Source organism: Schistocerca americana, chromosome 9 (genome assembly GCF_021461395.2).
Source record: "Schistocerca americana isolate TAMUIC-IGC-003095 chromosome 9, iqSchAmer2.1, whole genome shotgun sequence".
NCBI lineage: Eukaryota > Metazoa > Arthropoda > Insecta > Orthoptera > Acrididae > Schistocerca > Schistocerca americana.
In genome coordinates this window covers 199,818,394-199,843,711 of record NC_060127.1, presented here as the reverse complement: position 1 = coordinate 199,843,711, position 25,318 = coordinate 199,818,394, and the positions used below count along the sequence as shown (strand labels likewise).

At 39.7% G+C, this 25,318-nt stretch overlaps 1 protein-coding gene across 4 annotated transcripts in view; it reads right to left on the bottom strand.

Moving 5' to 3' along the window:
• Positions 1 to 25,318, bottom strand: part of LOC124550995 (CWF19-like protein 2) — a 184,478-nt gene that overhangs the window by 20,879 nt on the left and 138,281 nt on the right. For all 4 annotated transcript variants that reach the window (XR_006967752.1, XR_006967751.1, XR_006967753.1 and 1 more), the window contains exons 12-14: positions 24,943 to 25,098; positions 18,224 to 18,409; positions 830 to 1,051 (exon numbers count right to left, since the gene is read on the bottom strand). Coding sequence is in view for 1 of the 4 variants with exons in the window: in XM_047125827.1 (XP_046981783.1) it covers positions 857 to 1,051; positions 18,224 to 18,409; positions 24,943 to 25,098 (537 nt within the window). In the remaining 3 variants the exon portion in view is untranslated. The remainder of the gene's footprint in view (positions 1 to 829; positions 1,052 to 18,223; positions 18,410 to 24,942; positions 25,099 to 25,318) is intronic.

Sequence of the window (25,318 nt, the reverse complement as noted above, 5' to 3'; positions counted from 1 at the left end):
CCATTCTCATGAACTATCATGTCGTCATATTGTGGAGTGTCTCTCCATTGATGGAGATGTTATTTGTTGCACGGAAATGTGCCGTAGGATGACAAGTGGTGCCCACTCTAGAAACTCTTTTAGGCAGCTCTTTTAGACAGGTGGGTACAATGACAAAAGCCTTACAGTACATTTACACAAAGTTTTTGTCAACAACCAATCAAAGTTTGAAAACAGCAGTGATTCATAAATAAAATACTAGAAGTGGAATGATTTACACTAGCTATCACTCAGTTCTAGTGTGGCACAGGAAGAAGTGAAGTATTCAGCTGTAAAAATCTATCATCGCCTAACCAAGTGACGTCAAGTATCTAATGGATTATAAAACTTATTTGAAACACAAACTGAAATCATATGTACTTCACAACTATTTCTACTCCACAGAATAATTTATAAATGTGTGATAACATTGTGTGTGTGTGTGTGTGTGTGTGGGGGGGGGTTGGATGATTTAGGGGAGGGGACTAAACAGTGAGGTCATGGGTCCCATTGGATTAGGGAAGGATGGGGAAGAAACCCGGTCATGCTCTTTTAAAGGAACCATCCAGGCATTTGGATGGCCAGTTGTGGGTTTGAACTGTCGTCCTCCCGATGTCCGTGTGCACGTGTGGGGGCGCATGCATGTGTGGCCGTGCGCATGATTGAAAATAATTAAATTTAAATCACAGAAAGAGAAAGGAAAATAAATAAATAAAAATGTAACAAAATAAAGGTAGCTTAAAACAATAATGTAATTGGTCCACATCATAGTGAAAGATAAGTTTAAGAGAAGAGTTTTTAATGTACAAACCATATCATGACGTCGTTTTACAGTTTATCATTCAGAGTCAGATGATGGTGATGATGATGATGATGAACTGCTGTCATGAGAACGTTTTGTTCCTCGTGTGAAGTCGTGAGGCTTCCACCATTGAACTAACTGCATTACCTTCTGGCGCTGAGCATCGAAATTTTCCATCTTTGGCTTTCGCCACAGCATGTGGTCTATGTCAAGCATGCCACCCACTATTTCCTGTAAGTAAACACCATCACAATAACTGTGTGTTATACAATTTCCTTCAAAACTGTTCCAATGAACTAATCTCTACAGGTTGCCTCATAAAGAATAATCTTAATGATGAATAGTTGTTTGTTTGAGTTATCACACGGACTCTCTCTCTCTCTCTCTCTCTCTCTCTCTCTCTCTCTCTCTCTCTTCTTAATTCTTCCAGACTGTCTCTGCATAAAGTAACCACCAAAAGGAAAGCGGCCTACAAATGAAGAAAATACTAAATTAGTCCATCAGATGACTGACAGGAAAAGAATAAATCAACTTCAGTAAAATCTGTTTCCCAAAAATCTACGCAGGTATTCCAATAAGACACAATATTCAAAATCTGGGCATTGCGCAGATTAATGGCTTAATGAGTATTCAACAAATTTTTGGGATTGCAGCTGCATGATGTTGACTTCATGCCCCATGATTTCAGCTGATAACCAAATGAATTTTATGACTGAAGACTGCTGGGGTGCGTCGCTACACTTATACCAGAAATTGGCAAAGTAGCGTACACACATAAATTTGGCTGTATGTCCGTCTTTTATCAAACTTGCCACTCTATTGTCAAATTGTTAGGCATCTGACGTGACAATGCAGATATAACAGTGATATTGTATGAACACTATCTGTTGAATTTCTCACCCATAGAATAAAGACTCTGTAGTCAAATTGGTGAAATCAGTTGTCACTGGATGTGACATTAGGCACATAATTTTGTCTTTGTGAATAAACTGAAGAAATTATCCAGTCCCCTCACCCTAATTAACTGAACGCTGTTACTGATTAATAAGGAGTCTACCAAATGTTTTCCACAGGTTCCATAAAAATCAAATCTCAATATAATCTCCTGGCCAAGATTTTTGTGGCACAAAAATCCACAGAATGTCACGTGCACATATTGTACTCAGCTACAGCTGTGAAAGGTGAGTGTGAAGATCGCATTCTGTACACCTTTTGTATATTGTGTGTGTGGTCTAGCCACAGTGACACAGTATTTGGTAGACTCCATATTTACCTGATCAACTACCACCGAAATGAGGCATGTGCACCAAAGCTGATACAACTCTACACTGCAGCACCTCAGAGAGAGTTCAGCAGCTGTTACTTAAAATATCCTGCTGGAAACAAATTATTTTCAGTTTAGCAAACAGGAGGTTATCAATTGCATTATGAATAAGCAGTAGTCAGTAGATCAAGATTTGTAATGGCATTCTCAGATCTACCTGATGATGCTATCAACAGCAATGAAGCTTTCAAAATGCGTTGCTGCAGATTAGGTATAGGCATTGAATAACTACGAAAGTACTGAATCGAATAGTGGGAAAAAGAAATTTTTGGCACAACTTGCGAACAAAAATAGATTGGTCAATAGGACACGTTGTGATGCATCAGGAAATTATGAATTTTGTAATGAAGGGAAGTGTGGGGGGTAAAAACTGTGAAGGATGACCAAAGGTTGATTACAGTAAGTACGTTCAAGGGATGTCGTTGCAGTAGTTAAGCGGGTCTGCACAGGACTGAGCTGCATCAATATAGTCTTCAGGCTGAAGACCACAACAACTGTTTTCTCAAGTGAATTTACTTTTGGAGAAATGACTTTAGTGATACATTTAATGTGTCACTGGAACAGAGAATTTTTCCAGACACATTCAACTATGCTTTTATTGTTAATCTTTGTTATAAGAAAGAAAAAGAAACACATAGAATATTATCATCTGATTTCCTCACTGACATCTTTTTTACCAAATATTTGGGAACATAATATACTTAAGGAAAAGCCACACTTAAATAAAAGTACTTGTGATCTGCCCAAAGTGTTTGTACGAATCGTATTCCTCTTTTACGTGAATGTGACAGTTTTACATGCAACCAGTTTGAGCTGTGCTAATAGCACAGTCCATTCTTTGTAAACACAGCACACACCATTATGGAGCCACCATCAGCTTGCGCAGTGCAGTGCCTCGTTGACAACTTGGCGTCAGCACCACACTCGAACCCTGCCATCAGTTCTTACCGACTGAAATTGGGGTTCGTCCGAGAGAAAGAGATTGCTTACATTTGTGCTGAATAATTCAAACAATGCTGCGAGCAGAGAAAATTTTAGCGGTGAGGTGTAACATACAGCTTCAGTGAACTGATGTGTTGCACAATGATGTACACTGGGATGTAAAAAGTCACGTGAGACCTCCTAATATTGTGTTATACCTCCTTTTCCCAGTGTAGTGCAGCAATTCAACATGTCGTGGACTCGACGAGTCACTGCAAGTCCCCTGGAGAAATACCGAGCCGTGCCGCCTCTACAGCTGTCCATAACTGCGAGAGTGTTGCCGGCGCAGGATTTTGAGCACAAACTGACCTCTCGCTTACGTCCCACGATTGTTCGATGAGTTGCCAAATCATTTGCTCGAATTGTCCAGAACGTTCTTCAAACCAATCACAAATAATTGTGGTCCCTTGATGTGGCGTATTGTCATCCATAAACATTCCGTTGTTTGCCAACGTGCAGTCTACGAGTGGCTGCAAATGACATATGTCGTCAGTGATGGGTTCAGTTGGACCAGAGGATCCAGTCCATTCCTTGTAAACACAGCACACACCATTATGGACCCACCATCAGCTTGCACAGTGCCTTATTGGCAACTCGGGTCCTCGGTTTCGTGGGGTCAGCACCACACTCCAACCCTACCATCAATTCTTACCAACGGAAACTGGGTTTTACCTGAGCAAGCCATGGCTTTCCAGTCATCTAGGGTCCAACCGATACGGTTACAAGCTCAGGAGAGGTTCTGCCGGCGATGCTGTTAGCAAAGGCACTCACATCGGTCATTTGCTGCCGTAGCCCGATAAACACCGACTGCCGTAGCCCAATAAATGCCAAAAGTTGTGAGAGTGTCCTAACGGATACATTCGTTGTGGTGTCACCGCCAGACACCACACTTGCTAGGTGGTAGCCTTTAAATCGGCCGCGGTCCGTTAGTATACGCCGGACCCGTGTGTCGCCACTGTCAGTGATTGCAGACCGAGCGCCACCACACGGCAGGTCTAGAGAGACTTACTAGCACTCGCCCCAGTTGTACAGTCGACTTTGCTAGCGATGCAACCCTGACAAATACGCTCTCATTTGCCGAGACGATAGTTAGCATAGCCTTCAGCTACATCATTTGCTACGACCCAGCAAGGCGCCATACCATTTGATATTTATCTTAAAGCATGTACAGTCAAGAGAGATGTTCTACAATTGTGGATTAAAGTTAAGTATTACAGCAACTGCATCCGTTTGTCTAAGTTCTCATTTCCTTGTAATGTTCCAGACCTCACGCCAGCCTGCGTGAGCTTAACACGTGCCTTTCGGCTACCTCCGAGTGGCTTGGCTGTCTTGCCAAGTCACTACATTCGTCATACATCCTGCATTGATTTCTGCACTTATTTCCTGCAGTGCTGCTTGTATGTTAGCACTGACAACTGTACACAAACTTGGCACACCCTTTGACACTGTGGATCTCAGAATATTAAATTCGCTAATCATTTCTCAAACGGAATGTCCTTCGCGTCCAACTCCAACTACCAATCCGTGATCAGTATCTGTTAATTCCCACTGTGTGGCCATGATCACGCCAGAAACCTTTTCGTGTGAATCACCTGAGTGCAAATGACAACTCTGCCAATGCACTGCTCTTTTACACCTCGTGTGTGCGACACACACTGCCACCTGCATGTGTGCACACCGCTACCACTTTCATCACCACAGTGTAGTACTGACAAATGATGATCACCAAACATACAGTTAATTTTTATTAGTAGGTTTGGGGAGTTGGATAAACTTTTGTGCAGAGAATTTGTGTTTTTTGTCCATGTTAATGAGTGTGATCCGAGAAGGGGTGGCAGTGTGGTCACGCTTTGTGTGACCTGCCAGTTTGGAGATTACTCTGTGCAGCTGTGCCCCTGCCTTGGAAACAAGCTGTTTGTCGTCAAATAGCGCACACCGTGACAATGGACAATGTCGTGAAAGAGAGCAGATAGTTAGTTTGCTTTGAAGTATGATAGAGCATTTACACTGAGCCGTCTACAAATTTAGAGCATTTAATGTAAGTGGCAAATCGAAATTGCAGACACCTGTATACGGGGTGTCCTAAAGTTCTACAAGTTGGAAGAATATATGATTGTCTTCAAAGAGTGAGATCTGTTATTCGGCAGCTTGTTGGACACGGACATGCAAGATTTCCATCTCCGACATAGGCCAAACTGTGCTGAGGACAAAGCCCGTGAAAGGAAGAAAGAAGATATCATGAGAGGAGATACACTCCAAATAAGCAAGTCAGTAATATGCAATCCATACACATCAGTATAAGAACTATTACACTAATTACATCTCTGAACGTTTATCAAATACCGCAGGGAACAGCCCATCCGCTGAGGATAAATCACAAAGGGATTCCCACAGGTTTCAATTTTTGTTTCTACTCTTTACCCTCATGTACATGGATGACCTTCCACATAACATACATTAAGCAGAGCCAGTACATTTTAGGAGAAGACAAAAAATTAATATTTAATCCTGCTAGAGAGACATCAACAGAAAAGTTACTAACAATTTTTCTGAAAGAATTATTAAGTGGTTCTCTGAAAATGGATTCTCCCCACAGTATTCTCAGTTCTGGACGAAACAAAAAACTGAATAACACAAACAACAACATAGCATACGAACAGGCACAAAAAAAATAGGGATGGCTACTGCGAATATTTTGGTACACATATTGACGAAACTCTTAACTATAAGAAATATTTACTGAGGTGCTTAAACAGTTAAGTTCAGCATAATATAATGACTAGTTTTGAAAACAAATAAATTAATATGTTAGATATTTTGCATATATCCTCTCATTAATATATTACTGCATAATATTCTGGGGTACCTCATCACTTATAAACAAAGTACTGATAAAACAAAAGTGAGCAGAGAGAAGAATACGTAGTGTTTGCCTACAAACTTCTTGTATTTACTCTTACTGGAATTGGGTATTCTAATTACTCCTTCAGAATATGTATACTCACTAATGAAAGTTTGTCAAAAACACTGCACCACAATGTGACAAGAACAGCGATGCCCACAACTACAATCCTAGAAGAAAACAATGGCCTTCATTATGCATTACTAGAGTCGTCAATGGCTCAGGAAGGAGTTCAATATGCTGCCATGAAAATCTTCGATAATAAAATCTCCGACAGGTATCAGATTTTAAACCTAGCCCACAATCTTCTCCTCTCAACAGCTCCTTCCATTCTCTCCACAGTTTTTACTCCCCCCCCCCCCCCTCCCCTCCTCCCCAATTACCACACTGACAATTCCTTTATGTCTCAGGATATGTTCTATCATCTGATCTCTTCTTGTAGTCACGTTGCACCATTTTTTATTTATTTATTTATTTATTTTTTCCCTGCCCAGTTTGATTCAGTACCCCTTCACCAGTTATTCGATCTATCCACTTAATCTTCAGCATTCATTTTAGCACCACATTTCAAAACCCCTATTCTATTCTTGCCTGAATTGCTTACTGTCCATATTTCATTTTAGCACAAGACTGCACTCCAGACAAAACTCATGAACATATTTTTATTTGATGTTAACAAATCTCTCCTTTTCAGAGACACTTTTTTTTTAATACAGTGCATATCCTCTACACTTCATCATTCATCAATAAATTTGCTTGAACGACTTTCGGACATGCAGCCAGGTTCACTGGTCATTGTGGAACAAATTTTCAGTGGCCTAACGTACAGTCATCACCAGCTTACACATGCTGACAAAGGAGACTTTCAAGCTACATATTTTATGAGAAAACCTGCACATACACATCAACAAATATGTTGCCCATATCAAAACTTATCTAACACTTTTTAGTGTTTCAATCTCTAATTTAATTCCCTCAGTGTTGTAATTTAATCTGACAACAGTTCATTATCCTAATTTTACTTTTGTTGACATTTGGCTTATAACCTCTTTTCAAGACACAATTCATTCCATTCCACAAATCTTCGAAATCTTCTCCTACTTTTGACAGAATTACAATATAATTTGCAAAACTGAATGTTTTCAGCAAAACTGAATGTTTTCATTTCTTCTTACCATACTTTAAGTCCCTTTCCAAATTCTTCCTTGATTTAATGTGCTGCTTTCTCAATGCACAGACTGAATAATACGGGAAATAGTTTAGTACCCTGTCTCTCTCTCTCTCTCTCTCTCTCTCTCTCTCTCTACTTAATGAATGCTTCCCTTACTACTTCTGCAGCTACATCTGTACTCTGCAAACCACTGTAAGGTGCATGGTAGAGGGTACGTCCTATTGTACCAATCATTAGGGTTTCTTCCTGTTCCATTCACATTTGAAGTGAGGGAAGAATGATTGTTTGAATGCCTCTGTGTGTGCAGTATTTATTCTAATCTCATACTCATGATCCCTACGCGAGCAATGCATTGGGGACTGTAGTATATTCTACATCTACATCTACATGAATACTCTGCACATCACACGTAAGTGCCTGGCAGAGATTTCATCAAAGCATCATCACAATAATTCTCTATTATTCCACTTTCGAACAGCACACGGAAAAAACAACCACCAATATCTTTCCATGCAAGCTCTTACTTTATTATGATGATCATTTCTCCCTATGTAAGTCAGCATCAGCAAAATATTTTCACACTCAGAGGAGAAAGTTGGTGATTCAAATTTTACAAAAAAATTCTGCTGCAATGACAAACACAACTGTTTTGATGACATCCACCCCAAATACTGTGACACTCTTTCCCTTATTTCTTGATAATGTAAAACGTGCTCCCCTCCTTTGAACTTTTTCAATGTACTCTGTTGATCCTAGCAGGTAAGGGTTCCACACCATGCAGCAGTACTCCAAACTAGGACAGACAAGTGTGGTGTAGGTAGTCTCTTTAGTGGATCTATTGAATCTTCCAAGTGTTTGCCAATAAATCATAATCTTTAGTTCACCTTCCCCACAACATTTTCTGTGTGTTCTTTCCAATTTAAGTTGTTTGTAATTGTAATTCCTACGTATTTAGTTGACATTGTGACCTTTAGGTTTGACTCATTTACCATGTAACCGAAGTTTAACGGATTCATTTTAGCACTCATATGGATGACCTCACACTTCTCATTATTTCAGGTCAGTTGCCATTTTTTGCACCATTAAGCTATCTTTTGCAAATTGTTTTGAAATTTTCTGGTGACTTTACTAGGCAGTAAACGATCTGCTAACAACCTAAGAAGCTGCTCAGATTGTCTCCTGAATCATTTGTATAAATAAGGAACAGCAGAGGGCCTATAACACTACCTTGGGGAACACCAGAAATCACTTGTTTTACTCAATTCCTTTCCATCAGTTACTATGAACTGTGAGCCCTCTGACAGGAAATCATGAATCCAGTCGCATAACTAAGATGATATTCCATTAGCACACAATCTGATTAGAAGCTGCTTGTGAGGTATGGTGTCAAAAGCTTTCTGGGAATCTAGGAATACAGAATCAATTTAAAAATCCTTTGTGGATAGCACTCAACACTTCGTGTGAATAAAGAGCTAGTTGTGTTACACAAGAACGATGTTTCCTAAATCTGTGTTAAACATTTCTCTTTGTGGTAATTCATAATGTTCAAACACAATATATGTTCCAAAACCCTGTTGCGCATCGACATTAATGATATGGGCGTGTACTTTAGCGGATTACTTCTATTGACTTTCTTTAGTACTGGTGTGACCAGTGCAACTTTCCAGTCTTTTGGTATGGGTCTTTTGTTGAGCGAGCAGTTGTATAGGATTGTTAAGTATGGAACTATTGCATCAGCATACTCTGAAAGCAACCTAATTGGTACAGTCTGGATTGGAAGACTCGCTTTTATTAAATGATTTAAGTTGCCTCAGTACTCTGGGGATATCTACTTCTAAGTTACTCATGTTGGCAGCTGTTCATGATTTGAATTCTACTCCTGTGATATCTACTTCTAAGTTACTCATGTTCTTGATACGAATTCTGGAATATTTACCTAGTCTTCTTTGGTGAAGGAATTTCGGAAGGCCATGCTCAGTAATTCTGCTTTAGCATCTCTGTCATCAATAGTATTTCCATTGCTATCATGCAGAGAAGGCACTGATTGTGTCTTGCTGCTGACATACTTTACATGTTACAAGAATCTCTTTGGATTTGCTGCCAGGTATCGAGACAAGGTTTTGTTGTGGAAACCATTATAAGCATCTCGCATTGAAGTCTGTGCTAAATTTCAAGCTTCAGTAAAAGATTGCCAATCCCAGGGATTTTGTGTTCATTTAAATTTGACATGTTTTTTCATTGTTTCTACAACAGTGTTCTGACCTGTTTTGTGTACCAAGTGGGATCAGCTCTGCATTTGTTAGTTTATTTGGTATAAATTTCGCAATTGCTATTGATAATATTCATCTGAACTTTAGCCACATCTGGTCTACACTTACACTGTTAATTTGGAAGGAATGGAGACTGTCTCTCGGGTAGGCATCAAGAAAATTTTTATCTGATTTTTTGACTAGATACAGTCTTAGTTTATTTTTGGAGGATTCGGGAGTTTACAGTACATTATTAGCTCAGGTTTATTTGTTCCTAATTTCATTACAAGATAAACTACTTCTATCAGCAACAAACACGCCACTGATAACCGTGTTTAGCTTATCCTTTCTGAATACCACTAGGTCCTTCGCAAAAATTTCAGCTGAACTTATCTCCAGTTTTAGCCAGCTTTCAGCACCTATAACGATTTGAGCATCAGTATTTTCTGTTAGAGCTTGGAGCTCTGGTACTTTCCCAACAGAATAATGACAGTTTACAACAGTTATACCGATGGTCCCTAGATCTATGTTCTTCCTGTGTTCAACCTACACATTCTTTAAGAGTGAAGCTGTTTTTGTGTTTCCCCAAGACCCTCTTATCTAAAAAACCATGCAGCCCACACCACACAGCCCCCACTACCCATGTAGCCACCTCCTGTGTGTAATGGATTCCTGACCTATTTAGCAAAACCCAAAACCCCACCAACCTATGGTGCAAGTTGAGGAATCTGTAGCCTACACAGTTGCAGAACCATCTAAGCCTTGAATTCACATCCTCCACTAGGATCTGTAACAGAGGTCTGCAAATAGTCCTGTCAGCTATGCTGCAAGCGGTTAGCTGTGCTTTTATTTCGCAAACAAGATTGGGAGCCTTTATCACTTCTGATAGTTGCTTGAAACCAGAGAGAATCTCTTCTGATCCAAAGCAACACACATCATTGCTACAATGTGAGCCATCACCGGCAGTTGACTACAACCTGTGCTTTTCATGGCATCCAGAATTACCCATTCCACACCTCGAATGACTTCACACTCAATATACATACAGAGTGCTCACTGGCTTTCTTCTTCTCCTTAACAGCCATTTCCCTAAGGGGCCGCATAACATGCCTAACATTGGAGGTCTCAACTATCAATAATCCCACCCTCTGTGACCGCCCTGATCTTGCAGGCTGAGAGGTTTACTCTGAGACAGGAAAAGTGACTGCATCTGGCTGTGGGACAGTGTCAGCGACACACAGCACCTGGGACATGTTTTTCAGAATAACTTGGAGGCCTTACATTTGCCCCATGGGAAGTCTTTTGCCACCTGCCATGCCCAGAGGCGACCTCCCACTTTGAGCATTGGTGAGGAGTCAATCTCAATGCAAGCAGTAACTAGGTTAGCCAAAGGTGCGGACCAATCAGTGGACTCCTGGGTCATGTTGGATGTCCATTGGTCCCCACAGCTGGCCCACAACAATGATGCCCAGCCACTGCAGCCTCAGGCTGTGTAACCGAAGCCATCACAGCCTGGAGCTGAGAGCGAACTCGGCTCACATCTGCACACAGCAATCACAATCCCAATCCATACTAAAGACAGTGGAAAACTACAATATACAGACACACAAATGATTATCGACACCTGCTACAAAACTCTGCAGTAGACACTCACAAAAGAGCGAGAACTGTGTCTAATAACTTACATTAACATGTAGAGATTCAAAACCTAAAACAACCAAAGCACACAGATGAGACTAAATTTCCTTCTGGTCAGGAACATGTAAAATGTCACAAAATCAGTTTACTTTCGGACACAAACGAAAATGTGAGAACTGTGTCTAGTTAATACTAAATTAACATGGAGAAATTCAAAAAATAATCTATCAAAGCACACAGATGAAACTATGTAATTTGTTCCTGGTTAGGAACTCATAAAATGTCACAAAACGTTCCTAGTCATCATTTAAAGTGTGCTTGAAACTTTATTAATAGATTTTCTTGGGATAGATTAATCTATTTTCAAGAGTCTTCCTTTCAGTTTCTTTGGTATCTCTGTGACACTCTCCCATGTCTTAAATAATTCTGTGACTGTTTATGCTGGTCTTCTCTGCATACATTCAATATTCCATTAGTCCTATTTGGCACCAGTCCCACACAATTGAGCACGAGTGATATGTAAACAATCTCCTTTGTAGATTGATTGCACTTCCCCAGTATTCTAACAATAAACCAAAGTCTGTCACCTGCTTTACCCTCAACTGAGCTTATGTAATCATTTCATTACGTATTCCTGCAAAGTGTTGTATCCAGGTATTTGTATGAGTTCACTAATACCAACTATGGCTCATTGATATTATATTCTTATGATACTACATTTTTTCATTTTGAGAAGTGTATGGTTTTACATTTGTGGCCATTTACAGTAAGTTGGTAATCTCTGCACCACTTTGATAATTAATATTCAACATGAACATCAAGATTCCCAACCCACTTGCCTGGGGCATACCTGAAGTTACTTCTACACCTGGCGATAGATCTCCATTCAAGGTATCATGGTATATCCTCCTTACCAAGAAGTCCCCAACCCAGTCACAAATTTCAATTGATACCCCATATGAACATACTTTTAACAAGCATACATGTGGTGCTGAGTCAAATGCTTTTTTGGAAATCAAGAAATACTGCATCTACATGATTGCCTTTATCCAAAGCTTTCAGAATGCCATGTAGGAAATATGCATGTAGGGTTTCACATGATCAATGTTTTTGGAATCCATGCACTGAGATCATTCTGTTCAAGATACCTCATTATGTTTGAGCTACAAATATGTTCCAAGATTCTACAACAAATCGATATTAAGCGTACTGAATGGAGTTTTGTGTATCACTTCTACTACCCTTCTTGTAGTCTTGTAGGCGGGTGTGGCCTGTGCCTTTTTTCCAAGAACTGTGCACAGTTTCTTGTTCAAGGGATCTGCAATAGATTATAGACAGAAGAGGGCCTAACTCAGCCAGCTGCAAATTCAGTATACAATCTGATTAACAAACAATGGAGCTTATCCCCTTGGTATACAAAACGGGTGAGAACACTGTTGTAGAAACAACGAAAAAACATGCCAAATTAAAGAGAAGCAAAATCTACAAGACAGGCGATGTTTTACAGAATCTCAAAATTTTGCACGGACTTCAATGCATGATGCTTACAATAGTTTCTACAATGAAACTCTGTCTCAAAATCTGGCAGAAAATTCAAAGAGATTCTAGTCATATGTAAAGTATGCTAGCAACAAGACACAATCAATGCCTTTTCTGTGCGATAGCAATGGAAATACTATCGACGACAGCGCCACCAAAGCAGAGTTACTAAACACAGCATTCTGAAATTTGTTCACCAAAGAAGACGAAGTAAATATTCCAGAATTTGAATCAAGAACAGTTGCCAACAGGAGCAGCATAGAAGTAGTTACCCTCGGAGTAGTGAAGCAACTTAAATCACATAACAAAAGCAAGTCTTCCGGTCCGGGCTGTATACCAATTAGGTTCCTTTCAGAGTATGCTGATACAATAGCTCCATATTTAACAATCATATACAACCGTTCGTTCGATGAAAGATCCGTACCCAAAGACTGGAAAGTTGTACAGGTTACACCAATATTCAAGAAAGGTAGTAGTAGTAGTAGTAGTCCACTAAATTACAGGCCCATATCATTAACGTCGATATGGGGCAGGATTTTGGAATATATATTGTGTTCAAACATTACGAATTACCTCGAAGGAAACGGTCTATTGATACAAGGTCAACAATGATTAAGAAAACATCTTCTTGTGAAACACATCTAGATCTTTACTCACATGAAGTGTTGAATGCTAATAACAAGGGATTTCAAATTGATGCCATATTTCTAGATTTTCAGAAGGTTTTTGACACTATACCACACAAGCAGATTGTAGTGAAATTGCATGCTTATGGAATATTGTCTCAGTTATGTTATTGGATTTGTGATTTCCTGTCAGAGAGATCACAGTTCATAGTAACTGATGGAAAGTCATCGAGTAAAACAGAAGTGGTTTCTGGCATTCCTCAAGGTAGTGTTATAGGCCCTTTGCTGTTCTTCATCTATATAAATGATTTAGGAGACGATTTGAGCAGCCATCTTAGGTTGTTTGCAGATGACATTGTTGTTTATCGACTAGTAAAGTCATCAGGAGACCAAAACGATTTAGAAAAGATATCTGTATGGCAGGACATTTAGAAAATGTAACAGATCTACTAAAGAGTCTCCCCCTGCTAAGCCTGTCCGCCCTCTTTTAGAATATTGTTGCATGGTGTGGGATCCTTACCAGATAGGACTGACAGGGCAAATCGAGAAAGTTCAAACAAGGGCAGCACATTTTGTATCATCATGAAATAGGGTCATGACTGTCACTGAAATGATATAAAAATTGGGGTGGAGGACATAATTAAAACAAAGGCATTTTTCGTTGCATCGGAATCTTTTCACGGAATTTCATTCACCAACTTTCTCCTTCGAATGCGAAAATATGTTTTTGATGCCAATCTACATCACCATAATAAAATAAGGGAAATCAGAGCTCGCACCGAAGGTATAGGTTTCTGTTTTTTCCACATGCTGTACGAGATTGGAATAATAGAGAATTATTGTGAAGGTGGTTTGATGAACCCTCTGCCAGGCACTTACGTGTGATTTGCAGAGTATCGATGTAGATGTAGATTCCATTGGACCCTGGAGCTTTGTTCAATTTTAACAATTTGAGCTGTTTCTCAACACCACTGGCGCTACTACTGATTTCACTCATCTTTTCAGTGGTACAAGGATTAAATTGGGCCAGTTCTCCTTGGTTTTCCTTTGAAAAGGAACATCTGAAAATTGAGTTAAGCATTTTTGCTTTTGCTCTGCTATCGAGGAATTTCAGTTCCTGTCTCATTCGTTTGGGACTGGACACTAACTTTGATGCCCCTAACAGCCTTTACGTATGATCAGAATTTATTTGGGTTCTGTGAAAGATCATCTGACAATATTCTACTACGGTAGTCACTGAAGGCACCACACACTGATCTCTTGACAGGTAAATGCCTTTCATTCAGCATCTCCTATTTATAGCTCTACGATTTGTATAACATCTATTATGCAGTAATCTCTGTTTCTTTACAAGTTCCTTTACAGTGACAGTACACCAAGGAGGTTCCCTCCCATTACGAACTGTTCTACTGGGTACACATCTTTCCAGTGCATGGTCACCTATTCTTTTAAATTTGTACCATATTTCCTCTAGATGCTCCTGCCCTGCACTGAAAGTTTCAAATTCCTCATTGAGACATGACACTAATGATGTTTTATCAAGTTTACTGAACATAATCATTGTTACCACAACCACATCATGGTCACTGATACCATTTTTGATGTGGACATCCTCAAAGAGTTGAGCTCTATTTGTTGCCATTAGATCCAATATATTTCCATCATAAGTAGCGTCCCTAACTATTTGTTCTAGGTAGTTTTGAGAGAAGGGATTTAGTAATGTTTGACAGGACATCTTATGGTACCCCCCACTAACAAAACTGTAATCTTTGCAATAAATTTTTGGACAATTTAAGTCTCCGCCAATGATTACACTATGACTGGGGAACTTACGTACAGGTGAACTGAGGCTTTCTGTAAAGTTTTCTGTTATATCAGGAGATGAGTCTAGTGGGAAATAGAAGTATCCAATTATCATTTTATGCCCACTCCTGTTATGGAGTCTTGCCCAAACAATTTCACAGCTTCAATTTCTATCTCGGTGGATACGAGTTTCTTATCTACTGTGACAAATATGCCACCTCCATTTCTCATTTGCCTATCCTTTCGATATACTCTTAAATTTTCCCTGAAAATCTCATTACTATCAATTTGAGGTTTCAAGCAGCTTTCTGTACATAGTATTATGTGAGCTTCACTGCTTTTCATGAACACTTCAAACCACTTCAAACTCTGGCACTTCGTTGTGAATGCTTTCGCAGTTTACAATTAAGATTTTAATACTCTTGCCTGTGGGAGGTGCGACAGATCTTATTTTGCTTTAGTCATAAAGTATATGCCATTTAATACGAGGGTCACTCCAAAAGAAATGCACACTATTTTTGTAAAACTACAGTTTTCATTCTGCATGTGTGAAAGTTTTACAGTGTGTAGATACATCCTACTCACTTGTTTTCAAACTTAGTTCAACCTGTTCCCGTGAGTGGTGTCATCACAGCATGTCTTCAAGATGGCTGCTACACTTGACGTTCGTCAGAAGCAACGTGCTGTCATAGAATTCCTGTGCTGTGAAAACGAGACAGTGGAAAACATCCACAAGAGGTTGAAAAAGGTGTATGGAGATGCTGCTGTCAATCGCAGCAAAGTTAGTCGGTGGGCAAGCAGGTTACGTGATGAAAGCAGGCATGGCAATATTGAGGATTGTCCTCGCAGTGGCAGGCCTCGTACTGCACACACTCCAGACAATGTGCAGAGAGTTAACGAATTGGTGACTGCTGACAGACGCATCACAGTGAACGAATTGTCACACTACGTTGGGATAGGGGAAGGAAGTGTTTGCAGAATACAGAAAGTGTTGGCGTTAAAAAAGGTTTGTGCCAGGTGGGTTCCCAGGATGTTGACAGTGGCTCACAAACAAACAAGAAAAACGGTATGCAGCGAACTTTTGGAACAGTATGAGAATGGTGGAGATGAATTTCATGGAAGAATTGTGACAGGTGATGAAACATGGCTCCATCATTTTTCACCAGAGATGAAGAGACAATCAATGGAGTGACATCATGCAAATTCACCCAAGAAAAAAAAATTCAAAACCACACCTTCAGCTGGAAAAGTTATGGCTACGGTGTTTTTTGATTATGAAGGACTCTTGCTTATGGACATCATGCCAAGTGGAACCAGCATAACTTCTGATGCATATGTGACGACACTGAACAAACTTCAATCTCGACTGAGTCGTGTTCGACCGCATTGGCAAAAGCAGGATTTTTGCTGTTGCACAACAATGCACGGCCACATGTCAGTCAAAAAGGCATGGAAGCGATCACAAAACACGAATGGACAACACTGAAACACCCGCCTTACAGTCCTGACCTGGCTCCATGTGACTATCATCTCTTTGGGAAACTGAAAGACTCTCTTCGTGGAACAAGGTTTGAAGATGATGACTCCTTTGTGCACGCTGCCAAATAGTGGCTCCAACAGGTTGGTCCAGAATTTTACCGTGCGGGTATACAGGCACTGGTTCCAAGATGGTGTAAGGCAGTTGAGAGGGATGGAAATTATGTGGAGAAATGAAAATATTGTTCCTAAAGGATGTAACTACACAATGTAAAACTTTCAAACATGTAGAATAAAATATGGATTTAAAAAAAAAAAAATAGTATCGATTTCTTTTGGAGTGACCCTCATAAGTATCAGAACACTGTGTCAGGGACAGATGCAATATAAACATGCCTGCACCAAAAAGAGACATGTACGAAAAGATAGATGGACATATATCTGTACTCCATTTTTTCCTTACGATGAGATTAATTTTTTTCACTCTTCAATTATCAGTCTCTTCCCTCCATGATTCTGGGTGGACATACTGTGTGTATGTCAGACAACAATATGTATATTTGTGTAAAAGTTTTTACAATATACCTTCTGGAAAGGGAGGCAACTTCTTTCATTTCTAAATTGCTTCAGCCTGAAAACGATACCTGGAGACGCAGTAGACAGCAAACTTCTGGACACAAGATAATATTATTTATGATTGTATGATTGTATCACACTTTATTCTTTATCACGGACATGGACAGTGCATCTTTTTTTCAAGGAAGAAGAGGTAAATATCACTCTGTTCAAAGGAAAGGTAATATATCAATCAATTTAGAATATTACAGTAGTAATCATAGTTAGAGACAGTGGAGGTGGGAACTCAAGACGCGTAAATTGCTACTGGAGAAAGTGTCTGCCAACAACACATCTCAAAATAATCCACATTATTCGCACCTCCTTACAATGCCAGTACTTAAATACGAGTACAGAGGAATCTCTTTCATACTTCCGGGTTTCCAATAGCTATCATTATATGGATTGGACGGATAGTTGCCTAATATAAAGAACCACTGTGTGCATTCCATACACAGTCAGCTACGTGAGTAGCAACCTCTGATGAGTAGTGCATACCCGGCCCATTTAGGGGGTCCCTACAGTTCAAAGCACCATGGCTCAAGTCCAGGAAGTTGCAGCCTAGCTTCTCACAGAACTTTTCAAGTCTCTGGTTCAGTTCTTCCACTCGACTCACAACCCAAGGCCACAATAGTTCTGGGGACAATGCTGCAAAATGTCAGCTGTGTTGAAACTCCACACACAAGGTTGGTCTTCTCAACCTTCTCTGCCAGTCGCTGGAATGACTGTGAAGTACGACCTCAGAGCCTAGATGACAGGTATCATTTGTTCCAACGTCCTATGTGTCCCTACATTTCTCCAAAACCCAAACTTACCTTCCACAAGATCAGCTTTTACAAGACTTCGCATTATTCTATAAATAATTTATCTGTGACTTATTAAACTGATGGTTTGATAATATTCATACCTGTCAGCATCCATCTTTTCTGGAAATGGGATCACTATATTCCGCTTTAAGTCTGAGAGTTAGAAAGAATTCAATTTTCCAAACTACCCATGAACATAATTAACTACATGACACAGTGTGATGTATAGTAATAACAGACATAAGAGATTCTCCTTTAGTAATAGCCACTAACCTGAGCAAAATTCTTGGGGAAATGCTTCTCATCTTCAATAATGTGTGCAAACTTGTCTTCATTGCCGAACCCCACCCAAAAGTACGGCAGTCCTCTGGGAATGGCACGCCGAACATTCTTGCTGCCGTCCAGGTCCACCAGCTTCTTGTTCATCGACCACTCCATCTCGCACTCCATGATGGCTTTCTGCAAAAGTTTTATACAGTACAGCATGGTCAGCCTTCTTCCACTTTCCAATCCAGCTTGCCATAATGTTGGGTTTCCACATTAAAACTCCCCAATTTCCAAATGCAATTAAGAAACTATGAGACACAGATACCTGCTGTTTGAGGCACCATCTGAAGTAACTCAAAAAGCGTTCTACAAAAATTAATACACTTCAGCATGGGCTTCTTGTGTAACCCGTAAAATGTCTACACAAAACTGTAAAATGTCTAGACGAAACTCTATCTCAACCCCTGTGTGCAAAAGCACGTCTGGGATGATGGAGGAATTACATCCATAATTCTTCTATGAGATCACCAACATCACACACAGATGAGACGTACACAGTGTCTTTCACATAACCTGTAACATAAGTGTCTTTGCCTGTGCTAAGATGCCTCCAGTAGCTGCTGCACCTCTGTCAAATCTGACTGAAAAGTGATTGTCGAAAGATGGCTATTGTCAATGATGTACTCTACACTGACGTTACAGCTCAAACACTTGAATTGCCCTTTGGTGTTGAATAACTACAGTTTATGGCCAGACTGTCTCTCAAATATCATAGTTATGCACAAATAGTCAGTTAGCCACATAATACACTCAGTTGATGTCTAATAGTGTGTCTCTTTGAGAACAGCAAACTAACACAGACATGACTATTCATAACAGTTCTCATGTGGCAAACATGTATAATTTACACAGTCACTGGATTAAGCTCTTAAATCACTGTCTTTGTAGTCTAACAGTCAAATCAATATGAAAACAGTGTGCACTGTAGGTAACTATCGATGGTAGTAACGTTTATAGTCTGAATCTATTGTTACAGTGAACATTATTGAAGTTCGGCACAGTCCCCAATAATAATTACACATTCACTGTCCAATTAATCACTGAACAGCCACTAAATTACAGAATGATTTCCTGGAGGCAAAATTTTGATAAAACTCCGCTCATTTTACGACTTGTGATTTGTGCTAACTCGTCTGCGAATATTGTACACTATACTGGGCACAGATCATGCTCATACCATAACCTTCCATACGCTGACTAAAATGGCTTCCAAAAGCTTCTCTTTTATAAAAGTACAATACTTATAACAACAATTATCTATGTTGTTCACTTTTTAACATTTACATTTCTGATTAAGTGAACAATGGAGGTACATTCTTCTGAATGTGAATTTTTAGATACAGTAATAACTGCTACAGAATTATGCTGTGTAGTTTGCCAAAATACAGGGTGTTTGACAACGTGGGATCCATTTGTTGCCTGGCACACGTCGGGACGATATTCCACTTCTCTCACCATATATTCACCAACTGTCCTTACCGCCGCGACGATTCTTTCCTGTAAATGATTGATGTCTCTGGTCTTTTCAGTGTACACATTTTTTATGTGACCCAAAAAGAAAAAGTTCAGTGGGGTTAAGTCTGGGCTTTGTGGGGTCCGAGGTACTTTGCCAGCCCTGCCTATCACCTTCCTGGAAAGTAAATGTCAAGAGCCACACGCACGTGGTTACTGTAGTAAGGTGGGGCACCATCTTGTTGGAAAAACACAAGCCCCTGTTCAACAACATCTTCAGAAGTTCTCAGTCTACCTGGTGATTTTGCTTTTAAAACACTACCGATTTCCTTGGAAGACTTTAGCCAACGACGGATAGTTTTTGCTGTAGGTAGTTCACCACCATACTGACATAAAATTATGTTGCACTGTTATAACTGACTCAGTTTTCACAAGCCAAATAAGACACTGTGCTTTCTGTGAGTACACATTGTTGCTGAGTTGCTCTGCACTGCACTGCAAACACACTTGGGCTGAACTGAGGGAACACAGGAAAAAAACAGCACTGGTGCCGTTTCAAGGTCAAGCAGACCTGCCAACTGCAGGGGAGCCAAACTTGGAGAGTTGATGAATCAAACACCACAAACTAGTATTTTGTCACTTTGTACAGATTCTAGGGCACCTTAAAACTAGGGAGTTCTTTTTCAAACACACTGTATAGTATTCTATTTTAGTAACAATGTTTTAACTATTAATAGTGATGACTATGTAACTAAATGAGGGCAGAGTTTGATAGCATACCTTCGACATTAGCTGTATAAATGGTACCACTCTTTACATGTGTTTTTTTATTTACTTGATGAGAAAGTTAGCAATCAGGTACATGTTTACACATGAATAATACCAAAGTTCCTGGTCTTTGTAATTAGCACAGTTTTTAAGTAAACTAGTCACACCAGTGGACTCTAATTATCCAAATGAATATAAGGGATAATAAAGTTAAGTTGGATGAGCCCTGTATTAATATTCAAGATTTTTGGTACTGTGCACATGCCATATAAATGATCACATTGTTTGAGTGACATTTCTGCCATTTGACTGTATAAACTTCTTTATTTTATATTGCTCTCATGATTTTGGCCTGGCATTATCAAAAATGTAACAGCTGGATGGAATCCACCTGCTTTATCACAAACCCCACAGGAAGAACTCCAGAGGAGTTGTACCCAGAGATTCGAGTGGCCACTCAGCTGAACCATCACATCCTGTCCATCTCTGTTTAAAAGTTTAGTCTATGAAGACACGAACGTGTAAGCTCCAGTATGTGGCCACCCATGCTGCTGGAAGATCACATTTGGCTAAAGAGGAAGAAGCAAAGGGACAACAAATTGCTCTAGCATGTCCAGATAAACATATCCTCTTACTGTTTGCTCCATGAATCATCTTTCCAGTGTCTCTGACACGTGCCAGGAAAATGTGGGAGTTTTCCAAACTTTAGACGTGAATGTTGTGCTGATTAAGCTTCCCACATGCGTAGAAGCTTTCTTCATCAGAGAAAACGACGTATCACAGACAGTTACAACTTTGCCCAATTACTTGTATTTAGTGAGAAGCCAACATTTCATTTGTCTGGAAAGGTGAATTATCATAATTACGAGCCAACATTTCATGTGCCTGGAAAGATGAATCATCATAAAATGTGCATCCAGGGCGCAGAATATCCACATGAGACTGTGGAATTCATTTGTGACACATGTAAAATTAACATATTTTGTGCTGCGTCCTCTTCAAAACTTTATGGACTGCGTTTCTTTGCAGAGAAAACTGTGTAGCATGACTTGCTGCAGCCATCAGCCAGACTCTGGAGATTTCATTTGCAAGATGGTGGTCCACCTCACCTTCTTTCAGGCATTCATGATTACCTCACTACCATAAATGAATGAGCTTTTCATTGTGAGGAATCTCCTCTTCTTCAGTAGACCCTCACTCCAGACACATGACTTTACTACACGCGATTTCTTCTTATCAGGTTGTGTCAACGATCATGTGTTCCTGCTTCCACTGCCACTTAATATGGAAGTGTTGCAAGGAAGGATAATTAATGCGATTGCTGTTAGCAACTGTGAGATGTTGACACGTCTATGGCAGGGGATGGAGTTGCGTACTGAGACAGTCGTCACGTCTGGAATGGTACCCGTATTGAACGTCTTTAATGCGAGTAAACTGATACAAGTTATCTTTCGGTATCTCTTTTAGGTCTCGAACAGACACCTGAAATCCTGGATGTACTTTTGATTAACTGTGTGTGTGGCGTAAGCTAAGGGACTGTTTCGATTAATAGATTGTATGTTTTTGTATTGTGCATTTGTCAAATAAATAGAAGTAAAGGTATTAGTGCCAATTTAATTACAAAGTACTGGGAACATTGTATGAGGATCAGCACTGAAATGGATTTGGAACACAGTAATGCAATGAGAACTTACAATTTCTGTTAAGACAATGTAACCCTTTTGAAGGTACAAAATTTATGTCAAATGTTAAACTTCACAGTAAAGTTTCTCAGCTAAAATTGGCAACTTCAGCATATAAAACATCTGCCTCTTGTTTTGTGTTGTCAATAATACACTTTTTTAATTTGTCAGTTCTTTTATTTCTTCAACTATTCTTCTTTCAAGATTGGCCAATTCATTTTCATTAGATTTCTTCTTTTTCAAGGCTACTACTCTTTTTGATGAAGCATTCTTCACAGCTAGTATTGTTGACTTTGTAATGTCCACATTCAGTTGTTTATCGCTATTTAGTAAAGCACCTAACTATTGTTGTTGTTATTGTTGTTGTTGTTGTTGTGGTCTTCAGTCCTGAGACTGGTTTGATGCAGCTCTCCATGCTACTGTATCCTGTGCAAGCTACTTCGTCTCCCAGTACCTACTGCAACCTACATCCTTCTGAATCTGCTTAATGTATTCATCTCTTGGTCTCCTCCCATGATTTTTACCCTCCACGCAGCCCTCCAGTACTAAATTGGTGATCCCTTGATGCCTCAGAATATGTCCTACAAACCGATCCCTTCTTCTAGTCAAGTTGTGCCACAGACTCCTTTTCTCCCCAATTCTATTCAATACTTCATCATTAGTTACGTGATCTACCCATCTAATCTTCAGCATTCTTCTGTTGCACCACATTTCGAAAGCTTCTATTCTCTTACTGTCCAAACTATTTATTGCCCATGTTTCACTTCCATACATGGCTACACTCCATACAAATACTTTCAGAAACGACTTCCTGGCACTTAAATCTATACTCGATGTTAACAAATTTCTTTTCTTCAGAAACACTTTCCTTCCCATTGCCAGTCTACATTTTATATCTTCTTTACTTCGACCATCATCTGTTATTTTGCTCCCCAAATAGCAAAACTCCTTTACTACTTTAAGTGTCTCATTTCCTAATCTAATTCCCTCAGCATCACCTGATTTAATTTGACTACATTCCATTATCCTCATTTTGATTTTGTTGATGTTCATCTTATATCCTCCTTTCGAGACACTGTCCATTCCGTTCAACTGCTCTTCCAAGTCCTTTGTTGTCTCTGAGAGAATTACAATGTCATCGGCGAACCTCAAAGTTTTTATTTCTTCTCCATGGATTTTAATACCTACTCCAAATTTTTCTATTGTTTCCTTTACTGCTTGCTCAATATACAGATTGAATAACAGCAGGGCCTCTTAACAGATACCCCTCTGTTGTGGTTGCACCTACGGTACGGCTATCTGTATCGCTGAGGCATGCAAGCCTCCCCACCAACGGCAAGGTCCATGGTTCGTGGGGGGGCTAACTATTATATTGCATTGTAAACACTTCTTTCTGCAACAACTATATCACCTTCTAAGTTTCCAATCAAAACTTCCTTGTTAACAGAAAAGCCTCTTTCAACTGCTGTGTTTCCTGAAACATGCGTAACAGCTTCTGCACAAACTTGATGAAGTCATGGTTCACACTTTGTAGTAAATTCATCAGAAAGTAATCAAGTTTGTCCTGCTTAGGATTGAGCTGCTCAGTTGTTTTTCAGAATATACTGACCCTACGACTTATCTTAGAAAATAGACTAAGGAAAGGCAAACCTATGTTTCTAGCATTTGTAGACTTAGAGAAAGCTTTTGAAAATGTTGACTGGAAATCTCTCTTTCAAATTCTGAAGATGGCAAGGGTAAAATGCAGGGAGCGAAAGGCTATTTACAATTTGTACATAAACCAGATAGTAGTTATAAGAGTCGAGGGGCATGAAAGGGAAGCAGTGATTGGGAAGGGAGTGAGACAGGGTTGCAGCCTATCCCCGATGTTATTCAATCAGTATATTGAGCAAGCACTAAGGGAAACAAAAGAAAAATTTGGAGTTGGAATTAAAATCCATGGAGAAGAAATAAAAACTTTGAGGTTCACCGATTACATTGTAATTCTGTCAGAGACAGCAAAGGACCTGGAAGAGCAGTTGAACGGAATGGACAGTGTCTCAAAAGGAGGATATAAGATGAACATCAACAAAAGCAAAATGAGAATAATGGAATGTAGTCGAATTAAATCGAGTGATGCTGCAGGAATTAGATTAGAAAATGAGATGCTTAAAGTAGTAAATGAGTTTTGCTATTTGGGGAGCAAAATAAATGATGATGGTTAAATTAGAGAGGATATAAAATGTAGACTGGCAATGGCAAGGAATGTGTTTCTGAAGAGGAGAAATTTGTTAACATCGAGTACAGATTTAAGTGTCAGGAAGTCGTTTCTGAAAGTATTTGTATTGAGTGTAGCCATGTATGGAAGGGAAACATGGACGATAAATAGTTTAGACAAGAAGAGAATAGAAGCTTTTGAAATGTGGTGTTACAGAAGAATGCTGAAGATTAGATGGGTGGATCACATAACTAATGAGGAGGTATTGAATGTTATTGGAGAGAAATTTGTGGCACAACTTGACTAGAAGAAGCGATCGGTTGGTAGGACATGTTCTGAGGCATCAAGGGATCACCAATTTAGTATTGGAAGGCAGCGTGGAGGGTAAAAATCGTAGAGGGAGACCAAGAGATGAATACACTAAGCAGATTCAGAAGGATGTAGGTTGCAGTAGGTACTGGGAGATGAAGAACCTTGCACAGGATAGAGTAGCATGGAGAGCTGCATCAAACCAGCCTCTGGACTGAAGACCACAACAACAACAACACTTCATCTGAAAGTATTACCTTAAAGTAGACAGGAGCCATGTCTCCTGCCTCTTTTGGAACTGGGACGCACTCCAGCACCATGTGAGGCATCTTGCTCAGGTGTACTGCCGTCTCAAAGAACACGACGTCCAGTCCTCGCCCCAAAAACATCGCCACCAGGGCCTTGCGAAATCTCTGCAATAAGGGGAACATATAAATTACTAAAAAAGAACATCTTAAAAATCTCAAAATTACTCTTTCACACTTTGGGTCCTGAGACATAGTGAATAAATCTGCACCAAAAAGCTGAAGTGATATGTAGCACCTCAAGGGAGTAATTCATATCCTTATATTTTCTTACAACAGAACAATACTCACAACAGCAGTAATTTATACAATAAGAAAATAATAACAT